This window comes from Notothenia rossii, assembly GCF_949606895.1.
Source record: "Notothenia rossii genome assembly, chromosome: 7".
NCBI lineage: Eukaryota > Metazoa > Chordata > Actinopteri > Perciformes > Nototheniidae > Notothenia > Notothenia rossii.
In genome coordinates, this window is record NC_136905.1 from 8,506,045 (window position 1) to 8,533,256 (window position 27,212).

The 27,212-nt window shown below is 43.0% G+C and overlaps 1 protein-coding gene across 1 annotated transcript in view; it reads left to right on the top strand.

The window, feature by feature from the left end:
* erfl3 (Ets2 repressor factor like 3) overlaps nucleotides 1-27,212 on the top strand; it is a 51,039-nt gene that overhangs the window by 15,493 nt on the left and 8,334 nt on the right. Inside the window, exon 2 of the mRNA XM_079691505.1 lies at nucleotides 17,411-17,645. Coding sequence (XP_079547631.1) covers nucleotides 17,411-17,645 — 235 coding nt within the window. The remainder of the gene's footprint in view (nucleotides 1-17,410; nucleotides 17,646-27,212) is intronic.

A 27,212-nucleotide genomic window follows, 5' to 3' on the forward strand; every position in this document is an offset into this window, starting at 1 on the left:
TGTTTTATATATTTCACTCGTTCCTCTGCTTCTCCTTTTCTTCCCCCTCCGTTTGACCTTTCCCTAGTTTCCTTTCTCTCTCCTCTCAATCCCAAACACACGAACCTCTTAAAGAATGACTAGCCGATGTGGACAGAGCCTTTTCCTTCATCTAAAATTAGATGAGATAGAAGAATGGCAGGAAAAGCGCACAGGGTTGGACGCACAAACAAGGGGGGGGGCGGGGGGGTTGGGATGTGGGATTGACGGAGAAATACACTACAAGTGGAGGAAGGAATAGGTTGATGGGACTCGGTGAGGTTGTGTGTATTTCTGGTGCTGGTCACACATTGCTGACGCACAGGAACCACTCAGAGTGCAAAGTCTACCTCCGCCTTTAAGTGTGCTTGTATTGCTGTTTAATACGTTGTGTTATGTGGCCCAGTGGGAAATGTAATATATTAAGGAGTGGATGTTTTTTAAACCTTCTTTATCTACATTCTGCATATTATCTTGAGTAACATGACCAGGATTCATGTTATGTTGAATAAGTATTCTTGATCTTGCGGCAAATTTCCCTTTAAAACCAAACAGTGTAATAAAGAACCCTGAACTCCTGCTTCTCATCTGTGAAAGCAAAGCAGACCTATGAGCTCCACTCTGTCTCTCTCACCCTCACCATGATGAAATGCTGCTGTGAAACTTCACATCCTTTTGATTTTGTTTGTAATTACTCATCACTTAGCACTATGTAAGCTGGATGTTGTACACAGCTCCACAGCCTCTCTCCCCTCCAGCAGCAGGAAGGTGTTAGGGACAACAGGTCTGGTTGGCAAGCTGCTGATGTCCCTGTTCACTCGTCACCCAAGGGCCCTCTGCTTCACCCTCAAGCTCCATGTCTCCCCTGATGATTGCATCGCTGCGTGTGTGTTGGATGGTTGCGTACTCACTTGGCCAACAAGTGGTACTTTGATTTTGTTCAAAGAACCGTCAGTACATTTTCGTTTTGTAGAAACCATTGCGGCTTTTATGATAGTTGTCATCACTTTTCAGAAAACAATCCGTGTATGCGTGTCTGTTTTTATACCGTAATACTCACTCTGCATACCGTGTGAATACAAGCCATCATCAGCATCAGAGAAAAACACCACTCCCCAGGGTCAACTATTGCTCTCTCACCTCCAGGCTGAACAACAGCGCATAACAAGAGACACACACACACACACACACACACACACACACTCACACTCACACTCACAGCCACAGCCACACAGCCACACACACTCATGTATATAGTTCACCCAAACGCTTCCCATCGGGGCTTTGGAGTTATTTTCGATGAGTGTGAAGATGTTTTTTTCTGTGGCTGATTTGAATTCAGGATTTGAAATGTAGTTCCAGCTTAACGAGTTATATGTAAAGTAGAATAAAATGATGGAAGCTTCTTTTTTCTTTTTTTTTTTTTTTTTAAATACAAGTGTACAATATAAAAAGCTTACTCCATGCATGCAAAGTCAAGAGGGGTGTGATAGAAATATTGACCTAGTATCATATTGCGATATGAAGTATTTGTGATACCGTATCAATTTTCAAAACACTCAAATTTCTATGAGTAGTTTAGATACGAAGATAGAACTCATTCAATATATTATTTCATTTGCAAAAGTAGTGTGTGTGTCCTCTCAAATGACAGATTTGATGTTGGTGATAAAGTGATACATCCAGATCTGGTTCGTTTGTGTTCGCGTTCCCGTGTAAATGGGGCCTTAGAAATCTGACCGTTTTCCAATTATTGTAAGGTGCCATTTAATGCAGGGTTGTAACTTTTTACTTATTTCCATCAGCATTAAGAATGCAGTCAGTTGTCTCAGGGGTTAACAAGGAAATGACTGGGCTTTCTTTGTATTAAAAAAGTCCATTAGTAAGGCTACAGCAGCTATGTTTGACTCAGGTACTTAGCTTTCAACACATGTGGGAACAAAACAACAAGAAAGAAGACTAGTGCCATACATTTCAGTATAAATAGATACATTCATTCAGATGTCATGGCCATGATATGTGTCACTGCCATGAATGTAATGCTTTGTTCAGTCAAATATAAAAAAGATCATTTTTAGATGCAACAGCTGCACTTATTTTCTAAAAGATGGAATTTGAATGCCATAAGCGGTTTTGTGTAAAGGCAAGATATTAACAGACTATGAATAGGAGGATTCTAGCGAAGTGTCCCGACCGTAAAACATCTAAAAACCAACTGTTGAGACAAACTGCCACTGAAAATGTGTTTATTCCTCGCTAATTTCTCCACTTTTTTTCAGCCAAATGGTTGACATTTCAGAGCTCTTTTATTCGTTTTAATTCAGGAAACAAGCCAGAAACCACCAGATGCAATACCAGATAAAGATACATAGCACCGCCCTGATCTCAACTACCCCTGCTAAACTCTCAGACGTCTGGTGTAAAGATCAGGTGTCTCGCTGCCTTGCCTCTCACTTGCCATCAAAAGTTAATCCACTGTGGAATGTGTCTGCCTCACACAGCGGCCTCTGTGTGTGCTCGCCACTCAGTTATCTTTTGCAATGTTTCATAACGTTGTTTATTTCATAATGTTGTAGGAAGAGGAGGGAAAAGATCTCAGTCAAAAGTGCTCGCCGTCAAAGGGACAAAGGCCTTGTTGAGTATTTTTTTGACGTGCTGCATGTTATTCTCTTCAAACTCGGGCCTTGTAGCCAGCTTGTTGTTGGTTTACACTGAAGCCTTGTTTTGCCTTGAGCGGCCATTGCTTTAGGAGAGGGTGGAAAAGTTCTGTCCTGTTCCCAGCCAAGGCTAGTGGACACACACACACACACACACACACACACACACACACACACACACACACACACACACACACACACACACACACACACACACACACACTGTCGCGCAGATCTCTGTCTCCTGGCGACTACCTGTTGCTGGCAGATTCAGCCTCCCACTCCTTTCTCTCTGTGTCCCTCCATCTCCTGCCCCCTCCAACCTACCCGGCTCTTCCCCTGCTCTAATACCTGCTCTATTTGAGGCCATGTTCTAGGCCTGAAAGGATTAATTGCCGTTTATGCTTTATTTTTTTGTTCTGTTCGTTTCTGGGGGGTTATTTTTAGGCCCTAAGTGTCTGGTTGCTAGGATACAGTGTGAGAGAGAGAGAATGGAAGAGAGTTTGCGTTGTGAAGGCTGAATTACAAAATAATTCAGGCACTGAGTCAGCACTGACACACACAAACACACAGGGTGTTTTGTCTGAGGTTGTTATTGTGGACTTGTTTTTCTGGTTCTGTTTATCTTTTCAGCGCTGCGTGTGTCACTCTTATTAATGTTTTAACATTCTGGCTCATCTTCAGAACCTGCTGTTACATGCACATCTGAACGTTAGTTGCAAATATGTTTGAGTGCATTCTTAAGATTGTCTAGTGCAACAAGTGTGCGTCACTTTTACATACTTTTCTCCTTTTTGCATTAACACAAAGTCAAAGTTAGCATTCCCGCTTTTATAATTACGTAGCAATACGGACGCTCTCAAAGGTACTGAGGCCGCAATCAAAGCTTGGATGTTACATCATGCAAGTATGCAAGGCACTTCCAGCTTTAAGCCTGGTCTTTTCAAAATGAAGTTTCTATAAAACAAATCAGCTTTATGTCGCGGATTTGTTTGTTTTTGATCACAAATCCATTGTTAATCAGGCTGGAGTTGGGGAACAAAACACAGCACGTTCACCAAAAAGTATTATTTGTGTCCCATGCGAAAACTAAAGTCAGCGTTTTGTTAATTGAATGTATGTACGTAAGTTAACTATTGTAAAACGTCCTTATTTTAAGCCAAACCGTGATGTAACAAAGCCTTTGTTGCGTTATTCTTAAATGTTGTTTCGAATTACAACCTAAACCACGTGTTTAAAACTGGTAGATAATATAATACCCTTGAACAAATTGAGACTCTGGTGCAGTTGTATAGGAATGTACGTTGTTGGAGACAAGGTTGCTCACCACCAATACTGAACTCTGATCATAATGTTGTAAATATGATACCAGTGTATAAGACCAAACTGAAGAGAAGTAAACCGGAAAAGAAAGTAATAAGGACATGGACAAATGAAAGTAGGGAACAGTTGAAAGCCTGTTTTGATTGGACAGATTGGGACATTTTTCAGGAAGTTTTCACTAGATGAAATAACTACTGTTACCAATGACTATATCAACTTCTGTGTAGAACTAGTTGTTCCCACTAAAGAAATACAAATCTATCCAAATAATAAATCTTATGTGACTAAGGACATTAAAACCGTTATAAATACCAGGAAAATAGCTTTAAAAAAGAAAGACTATGGAGCATTTAAACAGACAGAGAAAGAACTGAAAGTTAAATTGAGGGAATCAAAACTGGCACACAGAGAGCTTTTGGAAAATGCTTTTAAAGCCAAAAACCCCAAAAAGGTATGAGACACCATGAAAACCATGACAGGAATGTCATCCTCAGCTAAACCTATTGTGACGAACGATGAATTTTGTTTTGCTAATGAACTAAACACGTTCTTTACCCATTTTGAGTCACTGGATAATTCTGCAAAGTGCACTGAAATGCTCAAAACCATAATACCTGCTTCCTCTGACAAAATGACCATCAGTGTCGAAGAGGTCAGAAAAACATTTCAGTGCACCAACACCAAGAAAGCGGCTGGGCCAGATGGGTGCAGCGGTTTTCTGCTGAAAAACTTTGCTACTGAGCTGGCTCCAGTGTGGCAACCCATCTTTCAGGCTTCTATTGACACGCACACCATCCCTCTGTCATGGAAAACTTCACACATCAAACCGCTGCCCAAAAGAACATAAGGACTACAGAACAATAGCCCTCACCTCAGTGATTATGAAATCACTAGAAAGAATTCTGCTCCGATTTCTTATCAGTACAACACAAGACAAACTGGATCCATACCAATTTGCCTATAAACAAGGGTGCGCCATGGAAGATGCCGTGGCCACTGGTTCACATCATCACTAAACATTTAGATAAACGCAACACCTATGCAAGAGCCCTCTTCCTAGACTTCTCATCAGCATTCAACACAATACAAGCAGACATCTTGGTGTCAAAAATGGCCAAAATGGAAGTAAATCCATACCTTATTTACTGGTATGCTGCTTTCCTCACTGGTAGAGAGCAACTTGTGCAGGTTAACAAACCCCCCCCCCCCCCCAGGGGCTGCGGGAGTTCAGCTGTGCTCTTTACTCTCTACACTGATGATTGTCGTACCAACACACAAAATCAAGTCATCATTAAGTACTCTGATGACACTGCAATAATATATCTGCTCAGTAACACAGACGACACTGAGCTGCACCAACAGGCTGTAAATCAGGTGGTCTAGTGGAGTCATAGCAATGCTCTTAAGATCAACACAAAGAAAACTGAGGAAATCCTTTTTGGCTCACCATCTGACTCCCATAAAGTCCCCATTGTCATCCATACAGATGAAATCAAGCAGGGAGTTTCATACAGACACTTGGGTGTAATGATTGACCATCTGCTGTCATGGAAGGATCACATTGAATATCTGTTCAAAAGGACAAAACAAATAATTTATTTTCTCCGCCGTCTTTGGTCTTTTGGGGCAAGCAGAGAAACTCTTCTGTTGTTCTTTACATCTATGATCATGTCTATTCTGCAGTACTGCCATACTACCTGGTACAAGTGTTTGTCAGCAGCTTTAAAATCAAAACTGCTCCAACTGTTAAAAATCTGCTCAAAGATTGTTGGTCAACCCTGTCAGAGACTCTATGACTCAGCCTATCATAACCTAGTGAGGCTGTCCAACAACATCATCTCTGACCCAAACCATGTTCTGAACAGTGAATATGAACTGCTGCCATCTAATCGGAGATACAGGGTCCCACGATTCAATAAAGTCAGACTGAAGCACTCCTTTGTACATCAGTCAATCCTCACAGTAAACACAGAGCTAAATCCCAGATCAAATGCACGCTGAAGGCTCTTTGAGCAGCTTTTCTCTCACTGATTGTGCTGTTACGTTAAATGTTTGTTGTTTGTGTTTCATGTATTGTGTCTGGATACTTGTCTGTTGATGTCGGACATGGAGCTGCTGTGACGCAAGTCAAACTTCAGACTTGATCTGACAAATAAAGTAGTATCGTATATCGTATCGTATAAATACATTCTCATAATATTTTTGATATCTGAAGCACTCATTTATTTCCAAATATTCTTGTTTTTGTTTCTATATTTGCATTTAAGGAAATAATATGGTTACAGGGTATACACAACAAAAGGAAACGCAGTTAAAAACTAAAATACATAACAATCCATAAATCTGAAAAGGAGGACAATTGTATGTAATGAATATTGTATTTGTTATTTCTAATCGTCCTCTCAGTTTGCCTCTGTTATTGCCTGAGTTGGTTTTGATTCCTGACAGATTTGAGCGTGTATCAGAAAAGACATGCATGGACACACACACAGGAAACAGATATGTTGTGGTGGTGCAGAACAGTTGCTAACATCCTGTACCGCTCTAGTACCACATTCCAGGAAACCACCTCCCAAAAGTGCCACCTATCTCTTACTCACATACACACACGCCTGACAGATATATGGTTCGATGAGGCCACAGCTCATTTACTCCCGTGTGGCAGAGTCACCCATTGACCACACACACACACACACACACACACACACACACACACACACACACACACACACACGTGCAAATGATTCAGTCAACTGTCTTGTTTTGTTCTATGGCTTTGTTATTTTAACTCTAAAAGATAAGCTAGTTCAAATGATACATATATTGAGATAATGTCCGTGTCCTTAACACACAGTGGTGCATGGATAGTGGAACACACTCTTACAGGCAGTAGTGTGTGTAAGCAGTGTGTTGATGAACAAAGGTGAAGCATCAGCTCTCTGCCAAGCTGTCGGCTGGAGAAGTACATTAACAGCAGCGTGTGAGCTGGGGCGACAGAGTGGAAGAGAAGAGAGGCGCCTGTGGCCTGTAGCATGGACCTGTTAGATCTTTACAGCTTTCCCAAACTTTGAAGAGATGATGAACCTATGATGGGAAAGAAAACCAACTCAAATGGGACTATTTATATACTGTATGTTTAAAAAAACTGCTTAATTCCTATGTGAAAACTTCAATTATGTTGTGTGTGTGTGTGTGTGTGTGTGTGTGTGTGTGTGTGTCTCTCTCTCTCTCCTGGGAGCAGCGTGTCACTTTGGTGAGAGTAAATATACCTAACAGCGCCCTGAGAGCACCAGCACTCTTCTCTCACTGACACAATATTTTTCTGCTGTTCTTAACGCACTCTGGGGACACACACACACACACACACACACACACACACACACACACACACACACACACACACACACACACACACACACACACACACACACACACACACACACACACACACACACACACACACTCCCACCAGGGCTGTTTCGGTGTGTGCTGCAGTGCTTACACAGAGCAGAGTCCGGTTGTCCGGCCCGCTGAGAGTGCATCAGGGGCGCCGCCTCAGGGCTAAAAGTGTGTTTGTGCGTGGACAGTGGTGTTCCGTGTCTTTGTTCACATGATGTGTGTGTGTGTGTGTGTGTGTGTGTGTGTGTGTGTGTGTGTGTGTGTGTGTGTGTGTGTGTGTGTGTGTGTGTGTGTGTGTGTGTGTGTGTGTGTGTGTGTGTGTGTGTGTGTGTGTGTGTGTGTGTGTGTGTGTGTGTGTGTGTGTGTGTGTGTGTGTGTGTGTGTGTGTGTGTGTGTGTGTGTGTGTGTGTGTGTGTGTGTGTGTGTGTGTGTCAGTTCCCAGGCGGAGAAGCGCATGTTGGTAGTTACAAGGTTGTACAGTGTGTTAAGTTATCCCTTGGTGGTAGACACTAGAGCACTGGGATTCTCACAGCCTAAAATCAAGCTCTAAACACCGGGCTCTTGAGAAACTCTTTAAAGACCAACGCAGGTCAAATGAACTTTAACCGTCTTTTTTGTCAAGTTTTATTTTGTCAAAATTCTCTCAAATCCTCGTTTTTCTACTGCTTTAGTATACTTTGTGATCGCAACTACGTCAGAGGGGTCATGTCTCTAAATGTGTTGGATTTATTATAACTAGTAAACTTAACGTAATAATCAATTTGCATAACATCTGCAAATGGATTTTCATAATGCACTAACACAAAATATTGCCCTTTGGAAAATTAGAAATTGTTCTGTGAAAAGTTGACTCTTAGGAGAAGTAAGTCATTGGACGTTTATTAGTTAAAGTATACATCTAATTATTGGGAGAAAGTCAGTTGATACATCTAATGTAGTCTTAGAGTTTATACTTTAGTCTACCCTGAAATACTCTTCAACACACTTCACAGGTTTCCTACTGTCATTAAAAACCTGGAAAAGTCATGGAAATTCAAAATGCAAATTCCAGGCCCTGGAAAAGTTATGGAAAACAATATTTTTCCCAAAGTTTTGGAAATGTAACCAAAGTTGCATCAAATATAATTTATATTTTATCTATTTGCCAAAAATAGTAATACTATAACAATAATAAATACTAATGAAACGTAAAATGGCATTTAACTGTCGAGGTATTTTGCTGGTGAGAGATTTTTACAATCCCGCCCTTTAGTCTACAGTGGCTTTATCCTGTAGGAGCTAGTAAGCCCACTATTTGATTTGTTTTAGATAGGCACAACATGTTTCATATGCAGACCTTATTTTCCAGCTTACCAGATTAAAATATAAGTATTTCAGTGGTACCGCTGAGAAAGAGTAATTGTTTTGGTCATGGAAAATTAGATACAGGTCATGGAAAAGTCATTGGTGAAAAAGTGTATGAACCCTCCCTGACTTCAACACCAAACTCTCTCAACTAATAGACATTTGAATGATGTTACTTAACACGTTAATAGTCTAGCATGTGAACTGAATGTGTTTGGCTGCAGAAGGAAAGCTTGTTCTGTAAGAGACGATCCCTATGGATACGTGTGCTTTTTTCTTTCTGCTGCTCCTCCCCTTCAGTTTCCTGGAAAAGACCTCTTGTCTGTTCACTGGAAGAAGTGCTAGAGAGAGGCAGAGATATAACATCTTACGTCATGTCCTTCTTATTCTCTGTCCCACTTGTTCCCTCATCTCCTCCTCTTCCTCCTTCAGCCCTTCTGTACTTTCCCTCTTGTCCCCATCCGTGATGTGTGTTCTCTCACTGTTGAACAATAACCCTGTGTGTGTGTGTGTGTGTGTGTGTGTGTGTGTGTGTGTGTGTGTTGTGTGTGTGTGTGTGTGTGTGTGTGTGTGTGTGTGTGTGTGTGTGTGTGTGTGTGTGTGTGTGTGTGTGTGTGTGTGTGTGTGTGTGTGTGTGTGTGTGTGTGTGTGTGTGTGTGTGTGTGTGTGTGTGTGTGTGTGTGTGTCCACAAAGCACTCTCTTGCTCTTTCTCTGTGACTCTCTTCTGCAGCTATACGACATTGAGTAAGAGCCTATAGAAAATGTAGACTGTGGGCGACCTCCGAGAATAGTAGAGCAGCCTGTGAGGCGTACACGTTTCTCTGTGTGATGTGTGTTTAACCCTCCTGGCTCTCAGGTTAGGCAGGGGGCACGAGCGCTCTTGGCTCCAACAAGAACAATTGCTCCGAGGGAAATTAGTCTCTACCTGGATTATTTACAAACCACAGTTCTTCCAAAGGCTGCTTAAAACTTACTTTGCACGCTTCAATAAAACCATCACCACAAGCGTGTGTAATTCATCAAACAACTTGCCTACTTATTTATCTTCAATCTAACTCAAGATCTGCAGAATTGAAAGTAAAACAGTTGGACATTTTAATGTAAACTTTCCAAAACATTGGCTCCTGATTCCAACATTTCTTCCACTTGCAGGAAGTGCATTCCTAACATTTTGAGTAGAACATCCACTTTAAGTCGACTGCTCTAATGTATATTGTAAAAACCACAAACTGGTGCTTGTAATAATAGTTGTTTTGATGGTCGATTCATCGTATTTGAAAAAAAACCAGATTGCTTTCAGTCCGTCAGAAGTCCAATTTTGTGGGTCTTCTTATAGTTTCTATGATAGATAGTTGTTTACTTTAGGGTATGTCTAAAATAAGGACAATATACCTCAAATATGAGTCAAATAAGTTAAAAAGGTCATCTTACCTCATGGGGCATTCAAAGACCAGACTGTATACTGTTAAGTGTTTGGTTACTTACACAACAAGGGCTGTATTTTTAAAGTTGCAGCTTATAGTAATCCCAAAGTACAAAAATCATTTCCAATCATTCAAGCTTATATTTCAAGATTAATTTAGAATTTTTAATAAATAGATTTTAAGTAAAAAAAAAAACTTCTGAATGTTTTACTTATCCCATCAATATGTTTCCAAACTTTTCGCTCTCTCCGTCCCTCTCCTGTCTTTCTGTCTGCGTCTCACTCTCCAGTCTTCCTCAAGTATTGGCCTAATGAATTTTTAATGGACTTGGTGGGAAGAGTCCAGACACTTTGGGATTCAGGCGTACAGGCTCTGATTACCCTCCTCCTCCTGCTGCGGAGCCCACCCTCCTGTTTTCTCTCCCTCCTTTCGCCCTTACTTTCTCTGTCTCACCCTCCAAGTCTTTTATTATCCCTCCATCCCTCCCCTCCACCTCCTGGTCTTGTGTTTCTGTCGTCTCTGTTCCCCGAGCCCGGCGCTTCAGGCAGATTCACTTATCCAAGCAGCTGTGACAAAGACAAGGCTGTGTATACTTGTAAAAATGTGCTATGGGCAAATACTCCCTGTCTCTCAAGTTTGAGTGATTTTACAGACTCTCCTCACCCACACACTTGCACTGGTCGTTTCCCACATCCTCGCTAAAGCTACGTTGGGTTAAAGTAGTGAGGTAGTAGCCAACTGCCTCTAATGGCTGTTCAGAGGCCCTTGCGCTGTATAAAAACCCTGAGTCTGCAACTCCACTGTTAGTTTGGCACAAGCCTGTCAGTTGGCTTGCTGCTGAGTAGGACTCTCTCCTCTTCACCTCTTTTCTCACTCCACTACTCTGTGTGACTGCCCGTCTGTCCCTGCCTCCTTCCCATCATCGCGCGCCCTTTCCTGGCACCGCAGTCCAACTCAGTCATGCCGTTGAGGCAATATAGCTGCAGAGATTATTTTCATCAATTCACTGTTTTTATCAATCAAATAGTGACACATTGTGTCACTGAAATGCAAGACAAATCAATATATATATATCATCAAATTCAAACACGAAGCAAATTCATATAAATGTACCCCAACAGTGTTTGTTTACATGAAAGCAAACAGTGTTTCTGTCCAAAGTGCATCGTGTGTTTACATTTCCCTCCCTCATAAATCATCTGCAAATATTGCATTGTTTACAATTTGCTTTCCTGCAGTCGCCTTCCTTCTTGCCTCTTATGACACGTTGCCAACTGTTGTTGTTGAATGTCAGAATATGGCAACCATCCATCCAATCCGTAGCACTACCAGTTGTCTAAATGTACTTGTTCATTTAAACATTTATTCTAAAGAGAAGCAGCAAATCACCCCATTTTGGGAGCTGTGCTAAAGAAAGTTGGACATGTTTGCTTGTTAATAGTTTCTTATCGGGTTGTTCCAGCTCTAAAAAGTTAAGAGAACACAAGGCAGACGAGACAGAACTGAAGGATGGTAGAAACTGTAATCACAGTTCAATGAACTCTAAGTTAAAGCCCCTGAACTCATGTAGAACTGCACCAAAATGCAGCAGGCACACAGCGACGAATCTTCACCGTTACCCATTGAAGATGACCAACACGCTGCCCTTCACCCAGCCTAAACACAGCACCCGGCCTCTGCAGTCTTTTGTCATCTTCTCTGTCTTTCTCTCTCACTCTTTTCTCACTCTTTCATCTACTCTGTGTGTTTGTGTGAGAGTGGAGGTCATTGTTGGATTGTTGCGCGGCGCACATAGCTGGAATAGCATCAGTGTTAGAAGTCTGCCACCGAGATCACACAGAGGAAAAGAGGCATCCGCACTCGTAGAGGGGAGGAGGGGGGGGGGGGAAAGCAATCTGATCTGGATGACAACAGACTACCAGACGAGCTATGATCTCATCGCTCCCTCATAACCTCCCCCCCCTCCTCCTCCTCCTCCTCCTTCCTTCCTTCCCTCCATCCATCCCCTCTCTCCTCTCCCCCTCTTGCCATTGTCTCTCTTTCTCTCTCTTCCCACTTTTGTTTCCCCGATCTCCCTCCCCCGTCTCCTTTTCCTCCACATTTCTTTTCTCCACTATTCCCGGTCCTCACCCGTTCTCGTCTTGCCTTCTTCTCTTTCACCCCGACCCCCTCTCTTTCCCCCAACTCCCTCCCCTTCATCCTCCTCCTCCTCCTCGTCCCATTTGCATCATTTTCTACCACCTGCCCCTCACTTGTCCACACACACACACACACACACACACACACACACACACACACACACACACACACACACACACACACACACACACACCTCTTGACGCACTTGCACTCTCTAGTGTCCCAGGCCAGAGATTAGGCGCACCCCTATCGTCAACCCTCCACACCAGTCTCTACATTATTGATGCCAAGTCTGCCTGTGTGTGTGTGTGTGTGTGTGTGTGTTTGAGAGTGTGTGGGAGAGTAAGGCTTGTGTATGGATGCTGTAATGGCTATCTGGTGTCTCCCTTAAGGGGGAGGGGGGGTTTGAGGGAGGAAAGTATCCAAAGCGAGAGAGTCGAGGTCAGAAAGGTTAAGTGTGGTGGAGGGGCTTTGGTTGGGCTCTTCCGTGCTGCTCCTCTTTCTCTCTTCTCTGTCCTAACTTCACACACACCATTCGCTCACTCCCGGCTAAAATTCTTCTATTTAGTGTACAAGGATGATAAAACAGATCTGTGTGTGTGCGTGTGATAGCTGATCCTTTTTGAGTCGGGACAGCTCAGCCTGGGTTGGACTCTGGGAGGACAGAAAGACAAAGGCACCTGTTCTTGCTCTCAGCATTCCTTTAAACCTAATCCCTACCATCTCACACACACACACACACACACACACACACACACACACACACACACACACACACACACACACACACACACACACACACACACACACACACACACACACACACCAGGGTTCCCGCGGGGTCTTAAAAAGTCTTGCATTTGATCATCAGAATTTAAGGCCTTAAAAAGTCTTAAATATGATCAAAAATATGACGGGATTTGAAAGGTACTTGTGTGTTGCGATAGCGTCTAAATGTATAAAGAACCAAAGTACCAGGGAAAGTCCTGCGGTGTGAATGCGGCTATTGTCACTCACACACACACACACACACACACACACACACACACACACACACACACACACACACACACACACACTATGCTATGAAGTCGCTTTTATCAAGGCTGTTGCTAATAACGGTGTATAATGTGGCACTTCAGGTGGAGAATGTCTTCTTGCTTTTATTCACACACAGCCTGATTGTATGTCCTCCAGATATTTACGTGGGATCCATTTCACTGAAGGAGAATCATGACCTCTATGACCCATGCCAAAGTAAAAGAGATCATTGCAGATGCATCTGGTCAGACATGCAAATGCAGCTAAAAATCACAAACTGGCATTGTCATAAGACTCTAAAAGCTGGAAGGTTGTTATTATTTTCATTATACTTTAATACGCCAAATATTTTCTTGACTAATTACCAGCTTCTCAAAACCCAAGTTGACGTATTTTCAAGTTGGGTCTTGTCTTGAGATGTAGCTTCTGTTACACATTAACCTGATGGAGTTAAGTGCTCATGGTAATTAATGTGCATTGTCCCTTCTTAAACAAGTAAATATGAAATGTAGTAAAGCAGATGGTGTCTATAAAACAGAATCTTCTGCCTTTTTTCTTTTTAATGAAAAAATGACACAATAATCGATATTAAAGTAGATGACACTTGTTTTTTAACGTCCATCTGGACTCCCAGTACAAACGGTGATCTACTGTTGGCCACTGAGTCGCTTGAGATAAAGTCAACAGTATTACTCATTTATTAGTGGCATCCCGACTTGTTTTGAGACAGTCACTGTGTGTGTGTGTGTGTGTGTGTGTGTGTGTGTGTGTGTGTGTGTGTGTGTGTGTGTGTGTGTGTGTGTGTGTGTGTGTGTGTGTGTGTGTGTGTGTGTGTGTGTGTGTGTGTGTGTGTGTGTGTGTGTGTGTGTGTGTGTGTGTGTGTGTGTGTGTGTGTGTGTGTGTGTGTGTGTGTGTGTGTGTGTGTGTGTGTGTGTGTGTGTGTGTGTGTGTGTGTGTGTGTGTGTGTGTGTGTGTGTGTGTGTGTGTGTGTGTGTGTGTGTGTGTGTGTGTGTGGACGCTCAGCCAGGCCAGTATGTTTATGATTACCCCCGGTGTGTTCCTCTGTGATTGTAGCGCACAAGTGTTTGATCGAGCAACAAGTGTTCCTCTGAAAGTGAAAGAGGAGGAGGAGTGTGGGAGGAGAAATAGCAAATACAACGACAGTGAGCGAAGGCTGTTCTTCATTCTCATGCTAACTGCTACCTACTTATGCACGTCTGGAAAGTCTGAGAAATTACACACACGGACGGTACATTTTTACACCCATTGTCATTTCACACTTTGTATTTTTTGTTATAAAGAACAATAATCTATAACTAACGGTCTGCACAAACTGTTGCTTCAACCACCTACTATCTGCATGAAATCCAACGCTGAAATAATCTTACCTCGAATTTGGAGATTTAAAATGTGTAGGCCTATTGTTTGACTGAAATTCAATTTTTTTGTATTTTGAATTGTTAAATGACTACTTAGTTGGTGGATTTATTGACCATGTTATCCAAATATATCACCCAAATTGTAGAAAAATCAGCCTGAAATGGTGGTGAGGAATATCTAATATCCTACATAAATGTCCGTTCCACCTATTTTTAACAAGATAACTGAAAAACGAAATGTGAAAGATGGTTAGATGAGTCTATTACATAGCATTACAAAAATAGTAAAGTAGTTGAGTCATGTTGATGAAAGGATCAAATATTATTTTCAGATTCATAAATGTCTGGCAGATGTGCTATCAACATTATTTAGAGTTATGCAACAGTGACTAAAGGGTCAGAACAGGCCAGCGGAGATTATCAGAGCTACCCATCTCTGCCTCAGGCCGCCATCCAGAAAATCCATTGACAAGCCTGCACATCCATAATCTGTTGTTCTGGGAGTGTTTGCTTTTTTTCAATCTCTGGAGCAGCTTGTCTCATTTCCTCTGTTTGCATTTGCATGTGGTGCAGTTAACCGCATGGCAAACACTGATTTCATGCTAGTTTATATGTCTTTCCATGTCCTCCCAAAGAAGGAAGTCATAAAAAAATAAAGCATGAAAATAGAAAACCCATCCCTTGTAAAACAGCAGATCTGTAATGAATTCTACATTTCACTTACAACTTTCAACAATTAGGCGCTTTCACACCGGAGTACTTTTCCTAGGAATAGTTCCGATAGTTTCTGGGATTTCGCGTTCACAGCAAAAAGATCTGAAACTATCACTTTTTTTTCGGAACTTTTCCCCCCCCTTTTCAGTCCCTGCTGGTTCTACTTTCCTGGGGAGAAAAAGGCGAATGGCAAACGCCCCGTAAAACTCAGAAAAGTTTTGTGAAGCCGCCATTGTATTTGCTGGCATTAGCATTATTAGCATTAGCCCCGCGCACCAACGGAGAGACAAACTTATGGCAACACAAAAGAAAACATGGGAGCGGTGGAGTGATAAGGAGGTGTCGGTGCTTCAGGCGATTTACTCGGAAGGCTTCAGTAGAAACTGAAGCCAGTCCCCAACAACGGGGACTTCCGGCCGGGGACTTCGGGCGGCAGTATACGCCGTGAAGTTGTTTGCGGCCTGCCAGTAAACCCAAAGCAGAAGAAGAAGAAGTGACGCCAGTGGCTTCATTTGCGTAATCCTCCCTCAGGGATTTATCCCTACTACTACTAGTAGATAGTTCTGCAACTAAAGATTTCCGGGGAACTATTCCTGGGAAAAGTACTTGGTGTGAAAGGGCCTACATTGTTTGACATTTGTTTAATGCAGTTAGCATTATGGACTGTAATTTTCGTCCATATGTTTAACTAATGCTTCACAATTAATCATAATTGTATCAAAGTCATAATATGGACTAGTGCAATATTAAATGACAGAAAGCACAATATTTGCCAAAGAATAATATAATAAGTATTGAAGAGCTACAAAGATATCTCGTCCTAAAATCGTTTTACAGAATTAAAAAAACAAATTTTCTTGGTACAGATCCTCTTAAAAATCACACCATGGTCATTTCAATATATTCCCTTTTTTAATATCTAATCCCTATTTCAAAATCGCAATATTATACAATGATACACTTTTCTTTTTTTTCAAGTGATGGAGCCCTGTTTTGAACGCGATGTCATAAGATAATAGGAAAATAGCACCTTTCCACTATAATATTGCATTACATCAGATAAGGTAATAATTGTTTTTTTGATCAGTCAGTGTAATGAGATTATTTGAACCAAACATTATGAAATAACATCACCTGGCATTACATATCCTGCGCAACAACACTTTATCAGGGTGGATGTGTTTCCTTCGGTTACTGCACCTCCTCACATGTGCCTTTTCTAACTGCTGTGAGGAGGAAATTGTTGATGAAATAAAATGCGAGCTATATCTGGCTGAATATTACACTGTATTAGTCAATTTTGCTGGGTCGTGTCAAATTATGTTGACCACCCAGGCGACAGAATGTTAGTGGGAGACTTGCACAAACATTTTCAAACACGAGCACTGGCACATAAAACTAACTTGTACAACATTTGGACACACACACGTACACACACACGCTCGTGAAAACAGTCATATGCCCACACCCACAGTCTCTTACTCTGCAGCAGGTGGAGAGAGATGGAGGGACAGACAGGAGAGATGACTGGCCATGTTGTTTTCCTTCTGGTCATAGGAAAGAGTGACTGCATGGGAGGAAAGAGGTGGAGGAGAGGTGGAGGAGAGGTGGAAAGGTTGTTCATGTGCCGTTCCACAAAGCCCACTAACACTACAACTTTCAGTATTGTAGTTTCAGTGTGTGAGTGTGTTTCCTCTGAAGAGCTTCTGTGGTAATGACAGCAGAGAAGTGTGGTTTCTACAAAAGCCTTAGACTACCTCCACATTAAGCGCTCTGCATATTTATTTGCGTCTCCACTAAGATTTTCTAGGTTGTTCTATTAAAGGCCGCAGTCTGACATTTAAACAACATGAAGAAGGGACAACAAATATGTTGGTTTTCGTCTGTTTGATTTTAAACACATGTTTTTTTACAACACCATTCACAGTTTCATACGCTAACCGCCCCGCTTTCTTTATCTCTCTTTCATAGGGATCGCTTTCCCAGAGTGGGCTTACAAGCCAGAGTCGAGCCCCGGGTCCCGACAGATCCAGCTGTGGCACTTCATCCTGGAGCTGCTCAGGAAAGAAGAGTATCACGATGTTATCGCCTGGCAGGGAGACTATGGAGAGTTCGTCATCAAGGACCCAGATGAGGTGGCCCGGCTGTGGGGAGCCAGGAAGTGTAAACCCCAAATGAACTACGATAAGCTGAGCAGGGCTCTCAGGTATGAAGACACATACACTGAATGCGTTTGATTCATTTGGTATCTGTAGGTAAAAGTGTGTAGTCACTTCCTCCTGTTGCTGCTCTTTAACTTCTCCTCTGTGGGGACCAGCAAATGCACCAGATGAGCACACCACTATGATGACCTGACAGAGCTCCATATTCACATATAAATCTACCGTATGCTAATATTTAAGGAGCGCACAAGCTCCAGTTGAATGGGTTATTTACTGAGGCAATCAAATTACATAAAAACGATTTACAATAGCCATGGTGGTTATATAAATCCACAGCGCACTTGGAGAAATAGCATTAGGTAATGTAGGTGGAAATTCACTTTTGTATAACAGGTGGACCCCCCCTCTGAAACCAGGCCTGATGAGTAAACTTGCAGTAATCTCCCAACAAAGAGAAGTGTAGGGTTGTAGTGCGTTGCCACATGGACGGTAGGAAAAAGCATGAGCCTTGTGGGACTAGCTTCTGGCTCTCAGGGCATCGGATGAGCCGGAGTGTGTTTCTCTGCTTCATTGACAGAGGATGAAATTGCAGCTTCTCCATATCATTCGAGAAGGACAGGCAGTACCTTTCCCAGGCTCAGCAGGAGAGGAGACCTGCTCACTTCCAATAGGGATATTGTCGGGTAATGGAGGGATACTTTAAATAATTTCTACGCTGTTAATGGGGAACACTCAGAAGACTTGCAATTCTTGTATACTTTTTTTTCTTATATTCAGGGGCGTTTTTGATGAGAGCAAATGAAGCGAGAGGGACGAAAAAAAATGACAAGCAGAAAGGGTCCCTAAATGGAAATGATCCATACAGCCTGCGCCCAAACTCCAAGGACCATCAGGGTTCCTTGACCTGAGTATCTCGTCTGTGGAGGTCACAGAAGTAGTAAAAGACTCTGCAGTTACATGACGTAACAGAAGAATGAGGGCTGTGATCATGTGTTTAACTGCTCACCAACCAAGCTCTGCTTCTTTTATAACATAAAAAAAGTTTACCAGAGCTTAGAGAATTAATCAGAACCCTCAAAAAATGTGCTCACACTAGAAATAAACTGGACCAAGGCTCAGTTTGACCTTGAGCGAGAGCACCTCTTCTCCTCCGGCCGAGGTCAAGCTGTTTTTGTCAGACCAGGGTCAAGCGGTTTAAGTGATGCATTGATCCAGCAAGAACTTTCTTTTCCTTGGACTATTGTGGTAAAGAGAGAGCTGAGCCTGAAGGAGATGCATCAGTCGATCCAACGCTCACCTTTGGTCGTGAACTCTTGAGTTGCGTGTCTTTTGAAATACTTGATCAAGAGGCCATCCCACTACATGCTCCTTCCCAGCAGCAATGTGGTTTCCATGTGCTAAGAGGCTGTGAGCACGTGTTGAGTGAAGAGAGAGGTTGTTTCACACACATATATAAACTAGCCCTGGCGCAACTATTTAGTAGATGATGTTATGACTCTTAATCACACACAGACTATCCCGAGGCTACACTTATTGTGAAGAAACATTCTGTCGTCCAAATTACCAGATAACCATCTGTGACCCTGACATTTGATTCCAGTTATATCAATGACCTGCTGGAAGCATTTCATTCAGACGCACATACCCCAATAGCTTTAACTCCCCCTCTCTGTTTCACCCACACATTGCATTGCCTGACGAAGCACTAATGGCTCTTTAATCAAGTCTATATAAAGTGTAAATGTTGTAAGAGTGGCCGCATGCCTTCACACGCTATTGACCTGGACAAGTTTAGATACTATAGTGCTCCAAGTAGAGTTACAACACTGACCCATTTGGCTGCTCACACCTACAGTATAACACCCTTTTCCATTAGTGAGGTAAGACGATTCCCCTCCATGATCATGATTGGCTTTACATTACCCAGCGCACAACCCACTGCGCCACGCCTACCCGCGGATTTGGACATAATTATAAAGAATAACACGGGGGGAATATTTCTAACTTTTTGTATCTGATGTTCAGTTGGAGTTTTTCTCTGGCTAGATCTGCTTAGCTGACTTTTAATGGGCTTTGCTTTTTTACGGGGTAAATCAAATTGGACTGACATGAAGTCAATAAAGCAAATTGCTTCAAGACCAACAAAATAGTTTGGGGTTTTGCAAGTGAAAAAGTCCTATAAAATAGATAAAAGCGGAGCTGCACAACACATGCTTCTGATTTTGTTTGTGCTTTTGCAATGAGACAATGGGTCATAATATTTTTTCATTATAGAAAGAAGAAACATCTGGAAGAACCTTGTGATCTATATTATAACACAATAGCACATTTACATTCAGCTATATACAGACAACACATATCTCTGTGTGACTTTTCTCAGCTGATGTTAGCTAGGTAAGAAGAGCATCTCATATACGGTGTTGTTTGACCTTAGCTTTTTGTTTACAGCCAAACAAAGCTAAGCTTAAGATAAGCTCTTCAAAGAAAGCTAACGTAAGGAAATGCACTGAACTTCTTAATTTAGGGTTAGCCGGGGGGCTTATGTGTGTGGTCATTTACACTGGTGAGATTAAGATAATGTCTGGTACAGATGGGATCCTGTGGGAACATAGGGAATTAACATGGGCTACTGATGTGGGGATGTACACACACGTTCCCAGTCTGGATTTAGGATTCCTGAATGAGAGAGGAAGTGAATATAGACGAGGATGCTTCTGGTCAAGCTGTGTATTTATAGCACGTCCATCCTCTAGAGCTGTAGGAGATTTTGAGCTTAGGCTGCAGTAAGTGCGTATATATAGCGGTACTTAGTGCCCTGTGATGGGAGCGGACTTACAGGCTGATTATCAGAAAGTTTCCGACACAGGAGTTTCCCCTCTGGCACTCGTGTGTCCTCACCCAGCCTCCTTCAGCCAGGTCGCCTCCCTCTGTGCTTGTCATTTAAGCAGAGTCACTTCAGGCTCACACACACACACACACACACACACACACACACACACACACACACACACACACACACACACACACACACACACACACACACACACACCCCCACACACCCGCACGTCTGCATAGTCACCTGATTTGACACCAGAGCTTTGGTCAGAAGAGACTGGAAATGAAGCCCTGCAAGATGCACATCAATAGTAATGTGGGAGGATTAATGGCTCTGAAGATTAATGAATGTATAAAGGAGGCACAGAATGCACATGTGCATGGTAACTGTCCCCACATGTAGCCGAGCCTTGGGGAGCAGGCCACCTCGTGCCCCTCATCTGGAGAAAACCTGGAGTCTGCTAATAATGGAGACCACAGTCGGCATGTGGCAATTAGCACACACACACATGCTCACCCACTTTAAAGGCATGCCTGTTTTGAAGTTTTCTTTTTATCACTTAGCCTTTGTAATTACTATTTTTACCTCACTGATGTTATGCTTTCCTGTCTGCCATGCACATGCTGGAAATTCCCTTAATCAGCAGTGTGTGTGTGTGTGTGTGTGTGTGTGTGTGTGTGTGTGTGTGTGTGTGTGTGTGTGTGTGTGTGTGTGTGTGTGTGTGTGTGTGTGTGTGTGTGTGTGTGTGTGTGTGTGTGTGTGTGTGTGTGTGTGTGTGTGTGTGTGTGTGTGTGTGTGTGTGTGTGTGTGTGTGTGTGTGTGTGTGTGTGTGTGTGTCCTTTGAGGGGACACAGCCTCGGTCCATCCGTCATCTTGTTATTCCGCTCCCACGGCCGCTGTGATATTCCCACTCCTGTTGAGAGGATTACAGACCCTGTGGGTGTGTGTGTGAACGCTGTCTACCTCTCTATCATGGTAGAGAGGTAGACAAAAGCCTGATATAAAATAGGAATTCAATCTCATTTCAAATGAGGTTCACTTAAAAGGTGGTGTGTCCTATCTTTAATGCTATACCAAGATTTATTTCCTCAAGAAAATGGAAGTAAAACTTCCAGATATGTTCGAGTGCCATTTCAAGAGGTTTCGATTGTGTTTCTGACATTGTTTTCATTTGATCCGATCTCCCTATACTCATAACTGTTTATTTATACATGGGCTCTCATTCTGTCTTAAAACCATGGAGGCACACAAAGAACTTTACACGGGTCCTGAGGAGATGCAGTGTTTATTTAGAGAGAAACTGGCACCTACTCTGTACATTTACTACCACTTGACAACTTTACTGTTCATTTCTCCTGCCAACACATGCATGCTCTGAGCGTAACGCATTCTCTCTCTCTCTCTCTCTCTCTCTCTCTCTCTCTCTCTCTCTCTCTCTCTCTCTCTCTCTCTCTCTCTCTCTCTCTCTCTCTCTCTCTCTCTCTCTCTCTCTCAATTCAAATCGCTTTATTTTGCATAACACTGTTCCTTTTTCCAAAGCATATTTGAATGTTGTAATGTTAACAGCACCACACGTCCTGCGCACTGAACAAACAAGCTCCGTTACTCTAATAACATGACGAACGCCTGCCAGAACTTCCTTTAATTAGTCCAAACCATCCAAAAACTGCTTTCACACTGGAAATAGACCGGACCAAGGTTCAGTTTGATCCAGAGCGAGACCCTCTCTTTTTTTATGTCCCATAAAGACTGTCATCAATTAAGCTCTTTTCAACCCTCACCTTATGATTGGATATTCAGGGCTATGTGACATGTTTTGTAAAAGTAACAAATTAAAGGCAGTAGACAATCTTAGACTAGCTGCATGATCGGGACGAGGAAATAAACCTGTCCACTTTTTTAAATCGACCAAACATCCACCCCTGCTCCTCATAAATGAGACGTGTACCAATACACAAAAGAGAGTGAGGAAATGAAGCCTGCTGCCAATCAGTCGCTGCGGCATGCTGGCTTAATGGGTGTAATCATGCTAAGAGGTCCCAGCTCCTGAGACGTTCTGCCCCCCGTCCTGCAGTCAGCAGCCCAACACAGGGGTCAGAGGTCAGGCGGCCTGCCAAGCACAGCTGGCAAAGATTAACAACACAGCCCATGTGCACATTCACATACACAAACGCACCATTGTACAGACTCTTGCCAAAGCATGTTTGCTTGCACACATGTTTGTAGTGTTGGCTTAATGTCCAACATTCACTTCACTGTGACGGGACACCACAGCTGGAAAAATGCCACCTCAGAAAATCACCTAAATAGAATTAATGTTCCACGAAGTTCCTGAGCTTGGTGCTGCTGTAAATTCAGAGCATTTCACCTTTTATTGTATCCTGAAGGTACATGAGAAGAGGCATTCAATACCCAACCTTCATAGTATATTGAGAGTCTGGTGCAGAGGTTGTGTTCTCCTGATATTGTTTGTCAATGACGGTAAAACCTGAAAAACGTCCATCATTTTGATATAACACAACACTGAGGGCGATCCAAAACAACTTTAATTGTAACACACCCGCCATTTAACACCCGTACAAAGGAGCAGAGGTTGTTCATTTGTGAAATGGCATGGTTCCTAATTGCCTGTTTAGGCAAAATGCCCGCAGTGTTTTTGTGACCTTTGTGTCAAAAGTCATTCATCCGCTTTGTATGTCGTCGACATCAAAAGTATGTGCACTTATCTTCATGCCCTTATAAATTCATAATCTATAAAGTTGTTCTGTATATTAATGTTGAATGAAGGATAATAAGTGATTTAAAATAGAATTATTATCAAACATATCCGGCATTGGCTCAGTCAGTAAGGGCTTGGACTGGGAGCCGTAGGGTCGCCGGTTCAAGTCCCCGGACAGACCTAAATATGGACTGTGGACTGCTACTTGGAGAGGTCCCAGTTCACCTCCTGCGGCCCTGCTGTGGTGCCCTTGAGCAAGGGAAGCCCTGAAATATATAACCATTTAAAGTTCTGCACTGAAACTGGCCCTGGTTTTAGAAGTAACCCCAGTGCCCACATCCACACAGCATCCTGCAGGAAATACTGCTGCATATGCACACACTGTTGCTCACCTATCTGGCCCGGCCTGTTTGTAGGTCAGAAGGCCTCTACATCAGCGCATTGTGTGGAAACACCCAGGGCCGGAGCCTGGAGGGAAAGTGCAGAGGGAGCAGCCGGGGACAGCCCCACTGTACCACTCTGTGTTCAACGTATGCCTGCATTGTCTTTCCATTGTCTCCATCTGCAGCATGTATGTGTTCAGCATACATGAGCGCTGTGTGTATGTCATTGTTCCCGACTGAATGAGGCCCTTTATATTCAACGAGGGCGTAATACATACACACACGCCAGAGTGTGCTCGAGTACATATTCACACCCACAGAGCATGTGACGCTCGTAATCGGACCCTGACCTGATCCCCCTCCTCACAGGCAAACACACTCACGAACATCCATATTCCTGCACGAACACATTTCCCTCTTTGACTCACTGGTCAAACCTGGTTTCTGCACTACGCATTGCACTCACTCACATGTGCAACTTGTACACACACCTGACTGAGCAGCTGGTGTGTGTGTGTTTGTGTGGACAGAAAAGGATCTAGCTGAGATGTGTGTGTGTAAACGGCGTCCAGTGATGACGAAAGAGGCAGAAAATAAACATGGGGCTCATGGGGAGTATTGTAATTCCGACTTCCTGTCACAGTCAGCGCCTATTTACAGCCCAACAATGGGCAAGGCACAGCCTGTCCACACACACACACAAAGCGGGTTGGGTCACTCCATTTTTAGAGGTGTGTGTGTGTGTGTGTGTGTGTGTGTGTGTGTGTGTGTGTGTGTGTGTGTGGTTGTGTGTGTGTGTGTGTGTGTGTGTGTGTGTGTGTGTGTGTGTGTGTGTGTGTGTGTGTGTGTGTGTGTGTGTGTGTGTGTGTGTGTGTGTGTGTGTGTGTGTGTGTGTGTGTGTGTGTGTGTGTGTGTGTGTGTGTGTGTGTGTGTGTGTGTGTGTGTGTGTGTGTGTGTGTATACTCATACTGATATTGATTGGTTAGCTTATACAAATATCATGTGATAGAACAATACAAAGGGTTGCCGTTACCGGATAAGTCTTTTGTCCTTCAGTAATACCTGATACAGATAGAACACATTTAGTACTCAAATGTGGGAAAGCAGTTTAAATTATAAAACACATTTCAGGAGAAAATCTGTTTTATATTCTCTGGCGTACAAGGATTTCTCTAAAACGTTGTATAACAATGTCAGGGGGAGACTTGGGTTCACAAAAATAAACGATCAGACAAATGTATAGGTTTCAAACAAATCAAGGTTAGTCAAATGTATTTGATGGATAGTCTGAATGCTAACTTTTGGTGCCCTGTTGGGCTTAGTCTTGAGCAACATCAGCCATTTCTTGACAAATATAAAGCGATTTCCACTGTAGGTAACGGACAGAGCCATGAGCAACTTATTGATATGGACTCCTTTGAGCTATTACACAATTCTATACAGTACAGAACTCGGGTATTGTGTTGAAACCAGCATACAAATATAATAACACAAAAATAACAATACGGTGGCGATTAAATGGCTGTAAACTGTGTTGAGTGCTTTGAAATCTGTGTCCATTCATTGCTGTGAAGTTCCTGCTCTCTGTGTGTCTCTCTTTACTTTGATCAAAATGTTGGACCTCTGTGGTCCTGTGTAATCACAGCCTTAATCCCTGGCCTAGAATCACACACTGTAATAACTGAGCTGATAGAAAGCTTCACCCCACTTCCCCGGCGGGCTTTGCCTAAATCCATACTTTCATTGATTGTCCAATGTACTATGTTGGTTAAACAGGGAGCGGGATAAAGCTGTGTCTCCTGCCTGATAAGTTGTGGTGGTGTGTGTAGGGACACACACGTGTTTGTGTAGGCCTGAATGAGACGGCAGTTATAGAGCCAGGATATGGGAGAGGTGTGTGTGTGTAAGGCGAGTGCTGTGGGCAGCTAAACACAGGCACTCAAAGAATCTCTTTCTTCTTGTTTGAAGTGAGTTCAAATGCTCTTCAAAGACTGTCTGCCTGTATGACGGCGCAGGAGGGGGGGGGTGGAGGAGAAAGAAGGGCGACCATGTGCTCTAAACACAGCTTCAGTTGCCCCGGCTAGGATTACAAAAAGTTGTCTGCTTCCAACTATGCTGTGTGTGTGTGTGTGTGTGTGTGTGTGTGTGTGTGTGTGTGTGTGTGTGTGTGTGTGTGTGTGTGTGTGTGTGTGTGTGTGTGTGTGTGTGTGTGTGTGTGTGTGTGTGTGTGTGTGTGTGTGTGTGTGTGTGTGTGTGTGTGTGTGTGTGTGTGTGTGTGTGTGTGTGTGTGTGTGTGTGTGTGTGTGTTGCACTCCCTGCTATCAGACAGAGGGTCAGACAGATGTGTCAGCACACTCATATTATGGCCTTTGGGATGAGTCCATATTATTACAGTTAGACATCCAGGACCAGTTTTTATTTTCTGTTTTAAACCTAATTAACATTTTGGAAGCCGTAGTCTCTGTTGCTGATGAAGAAATAAGTGAGACTTGTTTAACAAAAAGTTGAGAATGTTTAACTAAAGGCAACACTGGGAAATGTTGCTCTGCAGTGAGAACAAAGTGATGCATTGTTAAGACAGACAGTTGAACCTTTTACCTGCTTCGGTGGAGAAGATCCTTCTGGTAGATTCTCGGGTTTCTCTTTCAAATGTGCGCGACCTCAAAGACAAAGCACTACTTTGCTCATTCACGCAACGTCAGGTCAGGGTAAGGAAAACGGCGCTGGTTTATAGCATTCCCGAACTAGCATGCTGCTAACTCTTCACCATTAGATGGCCCTAGTTTTATTCAGGTTTTTATATTAAACTTGCAGCAATTTCATATCATATTTCAGTGTGTTGTCTTTTAAAGGTTGATACAAGTGCAGGATGTCATGACATTGTGCTGAGTTGCACGAAACAAATTATTTTTAGATTCTTTGGATTTTGTTTGTTTTTCTACCTTGTATTTATATCAAACCTGTATACGTGGGCCCGGGCACAGCTTGTTGACTTTTCTGTCATCAGCTAATTCGATCACTGTCCTGTTGTGGTTTTAATTCTGCATGACTTCCTGCCTGTCTCCGTGCCTCCCCTCGCCTCTCCCTCTCCCCTCCTTCCCCGGCCCTTGTGAGTGTCTCCCCTAGAGCAGAAATTACATGCTGCTTTGTGCCTGGCGTAAACAATGTTTTCAACAGTGCAGGCCTGTCCTGTCTCTCTCTCCCTCACCCATCGCCTCAGGGGACGAGTGGAGAGCGCGAGGAGAGAGTTGGGATAAAGAGTGGGGAGGGAGGGGGGGGGGGGCTGGATTGATGAGAGAAAGAGAGAGACAGGGTTATCAGTAGGATAAAGGGAGGAGGGTAGAAAGGGAAAAAAAGCAACAGTCTGTTCCCAGAGACAAATCAGCCCAACCATTCTGTGTAATAAGCATAATAAGAGGGGGTGAAGGGCGACACCTACACACACACACGCACACACACACACACACACACACACACACACACACACACACACACACACACACACACACACACACACACACACACACACACACACACACACACACACACACACACACACTGACGTCTGGATAACAACCATTCAGGATAATGATAGTCAATGGGCTTTGATTAACTCTGCATTACCTACATACCCTGCAGCCCCTGTCTGTGTCAGCACACTTCACTTAAGTTG